Below are 12,193 nucleotides of genomic sequence, written 5' to 3'. Positions count from 1 at the left end.
ACTAATAGTGCTCATTTCATTACTTGAGTCATTACATACAAAAATGTTGAACTAAAATCTGTCAAGCTAATTTTATATAAAAAATATCTCTTTATTTTCCTGAAAACGTCTTAAAAATTGAACAATTTCATGAATGATTTACAGACCTGTGTGTGTTGAAGGTTCAGTTCCAATATGTTCTGCAATATTGTTTACAGTTGTGCACGGATCTACCCAAAGAAAGTTTGTTTGTTGTAAATAAGGGTGTGCTGTCTTGAGCATTTTCAGGAAGTGTCACCAAAATCTGACTTCTTTGCATTGAAAAAATGTACAGAGGAAACTGTCATAATGAAAACATGACAAAGCTATTTGACTATCTTGTTCATAAACAATGGTGTCAGGGCTTTTCATTTTGATGACACTGACTTTTTGATTGATATGAATACTTGCTTTTCAGGAATGACCTATCCATTTTGAGGATGTGATGCGCTTTTGCAGGTTATCAGCTAGGTTTTGCAGTTTGTACTAATTGTTTTGAGAAATGCATGAACAGAAATGCATGTGCAGAAATGCACTAGTGTTGTGAGAAAAACTGTAATAAATTACACGCACCTCAGAAAGACAGTATGCCGACATGCAATGAATGCACTATGACGTTAGAAGGCGTTAGACGCGGACCACAGATGCCCTTGACATTTCTGGAGGTAATTATTAATATAATAACGCTAATACTAAATTAGTTTAGGTGTTTTAGAATGACCAAAACAACATTTCAGATGTTTTACAATGCGGTCAGCCTGCTGGTTTGTCCATTCACAAACATTTTTATCATCACATGATCTCCTATAACAAAGTCACATGGGTTTTTTAATGCGCAAACTAGAATTTGTTCAGTAAAAGTGTTTACATCATAATGTATGCACATTTTTACATACCGAATAAAAAATTTATCGTACTCGGTTATGCGCATGTTTTTTATTGAGCATCTTGACGTTTCCATTAATCGCTTTTTTATGCGCATATCAAAAATGTACATAAAAATGGTTGGATGGAAACATCTAATAAAGAAACGGTTTGGAGTGCATATTTGAAGCGCTATGAAGTTTAAAATGTTAAATCAAGTTTTAAACCTGTAAACAAACACTTGTGATTGATTGGTTCATGCGAATGGCCAAACTGGTGAGTACCGATCGAGTCATAAAATATGTCATCCCAAAATTGTACCACTGTAACCTTAAAAAACGATTTATTCAATGATGACAATATGCTATTTTACATATGATAATTCAATTTCTCCACTCCCCAGAAAACCATAAAGCAATCTTTATTTTATTGTATATTTGCTCTGTTGTATTAATTTATGCTTTTGTTAATTGTTTATTATATTCTATGCATGATTTGCACCCAGAATAATCCCAAATCAGTCTAAATCATAGGTCTCAAACTCAATTCCTGGAGGTCCACAGCTCTGCACAGATTTGCTCTAACCCTATTCTAACACAACTGATCTAACTAATCAATAAGCCTTTTTTTTTTTTTTTTTTGGATCAGCTGTCTTTGATTGGGATTGGAGCAAAACTGCAGAGCTGTGGCCCTCCAGGAATTGAGTTTAAGACCTATTTTCTAAAAGAATGAAAAAATTGTGAAATTATATTCCTATTACAATATATATTGCATAAAAACAAAATACTGCATTGTCTTATTTTTCCAATGTCGTGCAGCCCTACTATATTAAAACATAACATGGTAACTTGTGAACAGAGGACTGTAGTTTTGCCTTTGTAGTTTTATTTGAGTTAACAATTTAACATAAATGATTCATTAAGGTATAGTTTAGACAGAATTGCAGTTTAGGCAGAAAACAAACACACTCCTGACTCTGTAGGTTAAAAAAAATACAGTTGCAAGTAGTTATTATTCACATATACTTTTTTTTTTTGTGCTGTGTTCTGCAGATGCCATGCAAAGGTAATCCAAACTCTGTTGTTTATTTTGGTAGTTTGCTTCATGTCCTTCTTCGGTGTGACAGTATCTAAGCAGGGGGTGATGCATGTCCTCTGATGACTCTCCAAAACAAACTTGTTTCTTTGTTGGACTTCACGTTTGAAGTGGGACGAATACCATTACTGTAACTAACTGGTCCCAAAATGGCCAAATCAAACACAAACTAGATCTCCCTCTGTTATTCTTTGTGACATTTTTCCTTTAAATTAGCATTGGGACTTCTGAAGCATAAGGCGATGAAACGTCTATACACTATATTTTAAACACTTCAAGTGTGGAAAAGCCATTTGTAACTTGACTTAGGGATGTTTTTTCTCCTCCAGTCCATTATGCTACTTGATATTGGTTTTTGGTGCCAATTTTTAGTTATAAGCATATTTAATTTTACAGTTGAATACGCTAATATTACTGTACACTGTTTCTGGATGTAAGTGTTTTCTGCTAGTGTACAGTTGTGAATTGCATTATGGGACCTTAATCGCTGCTCTGTCGACTTTTGATGTTGATAATTCAACTATACAGGTTAAGAAAGTGACTTTTATTGACATTTTAGTAGTTTGAAATAATGTATAATAAATAATATATAGAGAAATACTAAATTCTGTAAAAAAAAAAAAAAAAAAATATATATATATATATATATATATATATATATATATATATATATATATATATATATATATATATATATATATATATATATATATTGGCAGATTATTACAACGTTTTTGTAGCATAGTATACAACCCCAACCCAGACAATATATCACTTTAAACTATTAAAAATGTTCATAAAAGTATAGATGTTCAATATCACCAGATACCAGACACTCGAGTGACATCAACCCGAAAGTTGTGGCATTCTTTTTGAATCACTCTGTATAATGACAATATAAAGCATCATAATGCAACCACACTCCTCCAAAGAACATGTTTTATTCTTAAAATTTTTTAATTCCGCTATACCTATTTTAACAATTTAATAACTAGGAATCAGAATGTGAAACGCATATCCTAAATAAATAATAATAAATGTTAACAAAAAAAGTGCAAGGTAAAATGTAACAGAGGCTGTGATATCTGCTATACCAGATCTATTTTCAGTTGTCAGACACCCACATCAAACATATACTAAAGGAATTTAAAGTAAATACTATACCATACTGACACTGACACCTCCATTAGAGATAGCGAGGTTGCACAATCAGCTAAAATGTTACTAGAATTGGTGGTAACACTTTATAGTAACTACACACTATGAACAATTTATTAAGCATTAGCAAATAGTTAATCATCTGTTAAGCATTAACTCTACATTAATAGATGTTAGTAAGCAGTTTATACATACAGCTACAAATGCTGTATTCTTGACTTATAAGCACATTTATAATGTGCATAATGCTTGCATTTTCATACTTTAATGATTATTTTTATTCAGAACTTAATAAAGTATTGCATTATTTACAAAATAATCTTGCTATTTAAAGATCATTCAAAATGCATCAGTAAATGATTAATAAACTATTCAAATACACGTTTATATATCTTATTGTTCAGGCATATACTAATAGTTAATTTGTATGTTAAGAAATGCTTATAAATGCCTAACCCTAACTCACCTTCATGCAGTTGTGTGACCTAATCTAAAGCGAGGACTATTTATGGTTTGTAAATCTCTTATAAATGACAATTAAAGGCTCAGTTATATGGAAAAGAATAAATAAAAAATATAAGGCTTTCTTAATTTCCATTCATTTGAAGATGAAACTATATCAGATGAAAATAAATCTTTGCAACCTTAACTAAAATAAAAGTACTCTACAGTTTAAACATCGCTTAATAACTTTGAAAAGTTGTATCTTAAGTATCATATTATATTGTTAAATTATTATATTGTTGTTGTTTTATCCAATTCTATTTATTTGTATTTATTTTTAATTGTATTCTGATTGTTATTCGGGAATGTTTTTTATTTTTTAGAATAATTTTTTTTAGGGGTTTTTCACCTTTGTGTTGGGATAGGATAGTGGAGGACAAACAGGAAAGTGTTGGGAGCAGAGAGAGGAGAAGGATCGGCATAGGACCTTGAGCCGGAAATCGAATTCGGGTTGCCGTGAGCAACATGGTGCCATATATTGGTGTACTTAACCATTAGGCTATTGGAGCCTTTTGGCAATGTTTAAAGTTTACAGTAATTTTATTTTTTAGATAAGAGTGCAAACAATATTTGTTAATTTGATACTGAGCCTTTATTTGTCATTTATTAGGGATTTATAAAGCATAAATAATCCTCACTTTAGATTAGGCCACAAAACTGCATGAAGTTGGTTTAATAAAGCATTTATTAGCATACTATTAGTACATTCCTGATTAATAAAATATATAAATGTTGATTTGAATAGTTTATTAATCCTTTTTTAAATGGTGAATAATTTAAACAAGGCAATACTTTTTTCAGTAATTAACAATTAATAAGTAACAACGTAAGAAAATGCAGTCATTAAGCACATTATAAATAGCCTTAGTCAAAAATAGTCAAAAATACAGCATTTTTAGCAGTAGTTTTAAACTGCTTACTAACGTCTATTAATGTAGAGTTAATGCTTAACAGATAATGAATTCACTATTTGCTAATGCTTAATAAATTATTCGTAGTGTGTAGTTGTTATAAAGTGTTACCGAATTGGTTTTTAAGTATGGGCGATACGCATTAAATATTTGAGGTCATGTCCATGTGTTGTGTGATAAAGTCCATATATTGATCATTGTGAAAGGCCTATACACAGCACACACTTATTGCGTTTCTTTTTAAAGTAAACGATTATAAGGAAAAAACGGCACGCAGTGGCTTCTTCAGTTTATCGATTTAGTTTTCTATGACCGGATAATTTACTCTTCAAATGTTTTGTGTGATTTTCTAATTTTGCGCACAAGTTTAATTTGCATCTTTGAATGGAAAACATCAATTGACTGATGCTTTTTGCTGTGAACCGGAGGTCAAAGATGTCTTCTTTACCCCCTGGGTTGATGTCTTTTGATGTCTGCTGGCATTAAAGAGCTGCCATGCTCATGTGTTTATCTGTTGGGACGAGGGGAGGGCAGATGTTTACAGAGCATTATCACCAGCTGATATGAGTCAGACCCTTCACAGCGCTAACACCTCCAGCTAAATCTTGTTTGTAGGACAAGATAGCAAGACTTGTTTGCAGGACATGCTGAACTTCCGAAAACCGTAATGATAACCAACATGCAGGTGCAAATTATCCCCATAAAAAAAAGATTTCAGACGCAGGCACTATTTGAAAGATGTTTTATTGTAGGAAAATGGCATATAAATCTCTGTACCTTTTTTAAAAAAAAGCCACAACTGATTAAGAAGAACATTTTGAGGCGTGCAGCATCAAAACAAGCAGGGTGAATTCTGGATGCCATTGTGTTAAGGCACTTACAATAATGCCGAAAGATATATATATAGTGAGCAGAATAGCCATCTTGTAAAGTAAAGAGAACTACCAAAAAAAAGCATACAAATCAAATCCAAAAACTAACTCCTAAGCAATAGGACTGTGACGATAAATCTCTACAAATATCACAAAAATATTATTACCACTGTATATGTATATATTTACAGAAATATTTACCTCTGGTCCTACAATAAATAAGATTACTTAATTGGTTTTTCCAGTACAGCACTTTGTGTTCAAGCTAGTATTAGCCTGCAGGCAGTCTTCTCATCATGATTATAGTGAAAATAATAGGAGAAAATGTTCTGTCTGGTATCAATAATAGAGCTGATAACTTCATAAACGCAATCTGAGGCCATGGGATGACACTAGGAAGTGCAGTGTGAATTTTGAGTGAATTTCTGCCCTCTAGTGGTGCACAAACTGTATTGATTTGTATTCTTTTTACTTTTGAGATAAAAAAATAACCACACATTCAGAGCCTTTTAAGTTTATCATACTTGCAAAATAACCTTTAGTTCACATAATAATGATATTTACTCACCCTCATATTGTTCATACTGAAAACAGATCTATTTTTTTTCTGTGTAATGTTTTAAAGTATTCAGACAGACCTGGTTTTCATTATATTTAGAGTGTTCCCACACTTCTTGAAATGACTTAAATTTTAGACATATGGATTCAAAGCCTTAAAGTACTTAAAAACAAACATCGGACATTGAAGTCAGTTTGAAATGAAATTAGTTTGGTGTTATTTTACCAATTGTACTGTGCTGCTAGGGCTGCATGATATTGGAAAAACTGACATTGCGATGGTTTCTTTTTTTACCATATATATTGAGATATTGAATATATAATTTCACCAGATTAAATGAATATGTCTGTTTGGAAAGAATTCATTATTTTCGATGATTTGGGAGGATTTTGTAAGGGAGTGTATCTACATAAATTATAATAAACATCAAATAAGATAATTACAAACATTGAGAAATATAGTACATAAACAACACTGTGAAAACAAAATATACAGTGCTATATGATTTTCTGGAACTCTAACAATATTTAGATGCACAAATTTAATAATCAAATGTAAAATAACACCGTATAGTACAGTTGTAAGTCAAAACTATTAAACCCCCTTTGATTTTCTTTTCCTTTTCAATATTTCCCAATTGATGTTTAAAAGAGCAAGGACATTTTCACAGTATGTCTGATAATATTTTTTCTTCTGGAGAAGGTCTTATTTGTTTTATTTCAGCTAGAATAAAAGCAGTTTTTCATGTTTTAAAAGCCATTTTAGGGACAAAATTATTAGCCCATTTAAGCATTTTTTTCGATAGTCTACAGAACCAACCATCGTTATACAATAACTTGCCTAATTACCCTAACCTGCCTAGGTAACCTAATTAACCTAGTTAAGCCTTTAAATGGCACTTTATGCTGCATAGAAGTGTCTTAAAATTATCTATTAAATTGTTATTTGCTGTCATCATGACAAAGATAAAATGAATCAGTTATTAGAGAAGTTATTAAAACTATTATGTTTAAAAATGTGTTAAAAAAAATCTCTTTGTTAAACTGAAAATGGGGAAAAAATAAACAGGCTAATAATTCGGGGGGGTTAATAATTCTGACTTCAACTGTACATGAATGAACTAAAGTTCCTTAAAGTTAAAAATGTAATTTCGTTAGCCTTTTAAACTGAATTAGTTAATAAAAACACACATAAATAATACATGTTTTGGTAACTTCATGGTTAAACGATGCAAAAACGCCACAAATCATGAGTGTCTTCCAAAATCTGGTCAATAAAAATACTGGTTAAACATTGCAGATCCTGCGATGTGACTTTTGTGGAAGCACACATTGCGATATCAATGCTAAAACAATACATATTGTGTAGCCCTATGTGCTGCTGTTAAAAACAGAACTATAAATGGTCAATTCTTCATTTGAAAATCTTATACAAGAACTTTGATAAATAATGTCCATTTGATCAGTATATCAGAAACCACTTTTGTATATTACCAGTATTGAATTTACCAAGTTTTACTAAATTCTTTTAACATGACTCTTTAAAACTCCTTAAAACTAAGGCATTTTAATGTAAATATTAAATGTAAGTCAAATGTTAAGTAGAGTAAGGGCTTTCATGGCACTACATGTGCTCGGGGAATTAAAAAAAGGTGCTTGATTTGAAATTAATGCTAGGGCTGCACGATTCTGGCTAAAATGAGAATAAATTTTTTTTCCGCTTAAAGATTTTCTCACGATTCTGTAGATGTAAAATAAAGGTTAATATAAGTAGTTATTGTTATTTCTCAAACATATGGTAAAACACAAATAATATTAGGCCCATGTGTAGGTCTACTGATGGTTAAAATGCTACATTTTGCATAGACCTGTAATGGTGGACTTGACAAGACTTTAAATTAGTCCTGGTTGTTAATTAAAGTGATGACATCAGAATACAACTATTCATCATTTTAAAGTTGAATTATTATGTTTGAGATATATACTTGCACTCTGTCATTGACAACATTATTAGACCATTTATTTCACTGATAAAATGAAACCGCTGTCATCAGATCCCCTCTTACATTATATAAGCTAGAGTAGTTATACTGACCCAGTACATTTGTTTTTATAAACAACGCTGTGTTCGCTATGAAAGAAAAACATATCAAGTGCTTGTCGTAATCAGAACTGTAAAATGCAATATGATCATTTAAATCAGGGGTCATCAATCTCGGTCCTGGAGGGCCGGTGTCCCTGCTGGGTTTAGCTCCTCAACACACCTGCATGGATGTTTCAAGTATACTTAGGAAGACCTTGATTAGCTTGTTCAGGTGTGTTTGATTAGTGTTGGGGGCAAAATCTGCTGGACACCGGCTCTGCAGGAACAAGTTTGGTGATCCCTGATTTAAATGATGTGCACGCTTTCGGTTTCACTTTCACAGTCGAGTGCGCTCATGTCATGCCTGTCGTCACTTTGAGAAAAAACAACATGCATGCAAATCTTATTTCCCCACACAGCTGAACGTTATTTACAACTTGGCATGGGAAGATATAAGATTCTGACGGTATGATAACCTTGGGTAAAAATATCAGTTTCACAGTATTGTAATTACTGCTCTAAAATCTATATTTTTTATAGTAAAAAAGTAAAAAGTAAAAAAGAAAAAACTTTTTTCCCCTTTTGACACAAGATATTTTATTTTGTGAAGCATTTTATTATTTTGGAACAGTAAACATGTCAGGCTAAATAATTCAACTGAATCACTGACTTCTGCTGTCTTCATTTGTTTTAAAAACAGATTTCCTTACAATCTTTGCATCTTTGGATATCTTTTCTGCTGGAGATACTGTAGTCCTAAAATAAAAAAAATCGTACATATACCTTAGGAACGGTATAGCTAAAGATGTTGGCTGTTTTAAAAATCTTGACTTTTCCAAACCGAGGTATACCTTAAAAACGGTTATTGTCCTATCCCTATTTACAACTTTATTAGCTGTTATTGACGCATTTGCTAGTTCTGTTCACTAAAGTAGACATCATTCACGGGCACATGCACATCCTCTCTTTAGCAAACAAACAGTGTGTCAGCTCATGTGATTTTGCGTCATTACATTTAGAAAGAAATTACATTTTGGGGTGAATTATAACTTATGAATACAGTATGAGACACTTTTAATGCTATTTGGAGGTGTCCACATTGCTGAGCAACGTATATTAAACAATTTGAAGACTTATTCATCTGCCTTTACACTTCTCTACTGAACTTGAACATATAATTGTCTGAATTGTAGAAAAGCTGAATTAAGATCGTGTGTACGGTTGAATCAAGATCGCAATCTTTTTTTCGTTTAACCTGCAGCCCTGATGAATGGTGCTTTAAAAAGTCCTTAAATCCGCTGTTCATTAAAGAGTGGGAACCCTGTATTTACAATGGAAGTCTATAGGGGGAACCAAACTGTTTGAATACCATCATTCTTCCAGAGAAGAATTGAAGATTTTAAGAATTGAGAGCTATTTCTCCAAGAGGAGTATGCACTAAAAAGGACAAAATAAAAAAATAAATTTAAAACCAATCAATTTATATCCATAATAAGGCCTTAGCAAGTATGTCACATTAGAGTCTTTGTTGCAAATGCATTTACACACAGCTATGCAATTCAATCAGAAATTAAAATCCATCACAGTCGTGTCTCTACTTTTATAATTCTGTTTTTTTTTTTTTTTTTTTTTTTTTTTTTTAGAAAATGCTGCTTGTGCAATCTGTCAAACATAAAACTGCAGAGTAAAAATATTAAGGGCTCATGTTTTATATCAGATCCAGCCCAAGGCTTGAGTCCATATGCAAGGCTGTGTCGTAAATACACACTCCTGTCTGTATTATTAGGACAGTTTTGAGTCACGGGGTGCGGTGGGAGCTGGGACGCCCCCAGTTTCTCCATGGGACAGAAGCATGGGCAAAGGCAACTTGGTGTCACAGAGCTGGGCTTGACGTCTTCATTGTCCTCTTTGCTCATCTTTGGGATGATGAACCGCACGGGACGTTCCAGGGCAGGACATGTTTTGGGTTTCAGTTTTTAGAAATCAGTGTCCCAGCCAGAGTTGTCATCAGGAGGAGGGTCCTCGTTGTCCTCAGGAAAGCTATCAAAGTTACTGGTGTCAGTCGGGCTTGCAACCTGAAGCGTGAACGGGGGAAATGGCTTGTTAGATGGGCAAATATCCCTATTTTTCTATTATTATTTGGTTTACAGATTATCTTTAAAAGTGTGTCTGGATAATGTAATGTTTGAAATACAAAACTACATAAATTATTATTTAATTTAAATCCCCAAATTATTTAATTTACAATTTTTAAATCAATAACATTATTCAAGCACACTTTAAGATAATAATGTTCGAAATACAAAACTACATAAATTCGTATTAACTTTTATTTTAAAATACCTAAATTATTTGGTTTACAAATTTTCAATTTATTTAGTACTATCTGTAAAAGTATGCTTTGATAATACGACGGCTGAAATAGAACACTTAATTTTTAATTCAAATATTTAATTTCTAATTTTAATTTTATTATTTATTTTTTTTAAATACCTAAATTATTTATTTATCAAAATTTGATTTAATATTTACATTTATTATTATCCTTTTTAATACTTAAAATACTTGTTTATACCAATAATGTAGTTTGCCTGTGCTTTATTATTAATAATTATTTTTAACAAATATGTTTTTATTATTTTATTTTAAATCATAATCACATTTTTTTTGTCAAAACAACAAAAAAAAGTATGTTACTTGTGTAAATGTTTGTAAATTTATATTTATTCAGTTTTTAAAGTACTAATTTCTGTCTTTTAGTTCTGTCAAATTATATGAGAGACTTGCTTTGTTTACCAAATAAGTGGATCTAGATGGATTTGTATTGTAAATATTAAATAAAGATAAAATGCTGTTATTTTTTATTTTTATATATTTGGTAAGGACACTCCCAAAATAATTTTGCATCAATCCTCAGATATTTTACAAAATTTTCAGCCGAAATAGCAAAATTTGTCTGCAGATTCTGTCTGGCACCAACAATGATCAATTAGTTTTGTTGCAAATTACACACACAAAAAAAAATGCTGGGTTTCACACAATTTGAGCTGAATAAACACAATTTTTTGGAACAACTTAATTGTTTTGTGTTCAATCCACTTAAATTTGTAAAAATTTGTAAAAATTAATTTAATAATTTTTACAAATTTGAGTGGATTGAACATAGGGCTTGGCGATATGGCAAAAATGCAATCTTGATAATTATTTTCCATATTGACCATTCAATTTTTTCGTGGCCCAAAATTTGGTACATCAATATCAACACACTTAGATTCCCTTGTTGACCATTTCTACTGTGTGATTGGCTTTGAGATCAATATAGAGTAAATTGTCATTGTTTTCATTGTTATTGACAAATTTTATCGCGATTGGATATAATATTGTTTATCAGCCCTGCCCTAGTTGAACACAAAACAATTAAGCTGTTCCCAAAAAAGCTTTGTAATTGTTTATTCAGTGTAATTTTTTTTTTAAGTGTAGTTTGTTTAATTCTGTCAATCCGATTCACGTTTACACTTTTGAAGTTGTGCAAGCCTGGGTACATGAAAACTACTCACATCAGGAATAATAGGAGGAATGAGAGTTCCTTTCCGCAGTCCTTCCCAGTTAAAGCCTTCAAACCATCTGTGATAGAAAGAAAAGAGAGCATTACGATCTGTCGTTTTACAAAAAGGAAACTGTAGTACTCTGTAAAATTACTATTATTGTACTCACTTGTGCTTTTGGATGTCTTTCACTCCATTTTTCAAGTTTCCTAACCGCTCAGACGGGTTGTCCCTAGAGAAAAGATATATTGGAAAACAATTTTGCACTTTGTATTTATTTTTTTACTTAAGGTTTAACTGTGTATTTAAAGCTTAACAGCAAAACACTTGAGGTTAATGTAATAAAAAGCCATTGACGTGTATAAATGTATCCACTAATCAGCACAGATTGAACTTCCACTTACCTGCATAGTTTTTTAATGAGATTTCCAGCATTTTTGGTGATCTTCTTTGGAAATTCTATCATGTCGATTCCTCTTAAAATGATATTATAAGTCTTCATTGGATCTGGTCCTGAAAACGGTGGGCTGTGCAACAAATGCACATAGATTTTATATGATTAAATAGACTAAACTGAAAACTTTT

The 12,193-nt window shown here is 31.7% G+C and overlaps 1 protein-coding gene across 3 annotated transcripts in view; it reads right to left on the bottom strand.

Moving 5' to 3' along the window:
* Positions 1-9,523: 9,523 nt before the first annotated feature.
* The window catches only part of prkg1 (protein kinase cGMP-dependent 1), a 248,018-nt gene continuing 245,348 nt past the window's right edge, over positions 9,524-12,193 (bottom strand). For all 3 annotated transcript variants that reach the window (XM_073918140.1, XM_073918139.1, XM_073918141.1), the window contains exons 15-18: positions 12,013-12,135; positions 11,778-11,840; positions 11,621-11,687; positions 9,524-10,138 (exon numbers count right to left, since the gene is read on the bottom strand). In XM_073918140.1, the coding sequence (XP_073774241.1) occupies positions 10,040-10,138; positions 11,621-11,687; positions 11,778-11,840; positions 12,013-12,135 (352 nt within the window). In that variant the 3' untranslated portion in view covers positions 9,524-10,039. The remainder of the gene's footprint in view (positions 10,139-11,620; positions 11,688-11,777; positions 11,841-12,012; positions 12,136-12,193) is intronic.

Source organism: Danio rerio, chromosome 12 (genome assembly GCF_049306965.1).
Source record: "Danio rerio strain Tuebingen ecotype United States chromosome 12, GRCz12tu, whole genome shotgun sequence".
NCBI classification, from domain to species: Eukaryota; Metazoa; Chordata; class Actinopteri; order Cypriniformes; family Danionidae; genus Danio; species Danio rerio.
Note: the sequence above shows the minus strand (reverse complement) of the source record. Positions and strands in the feature narration are given on the sequence as shown.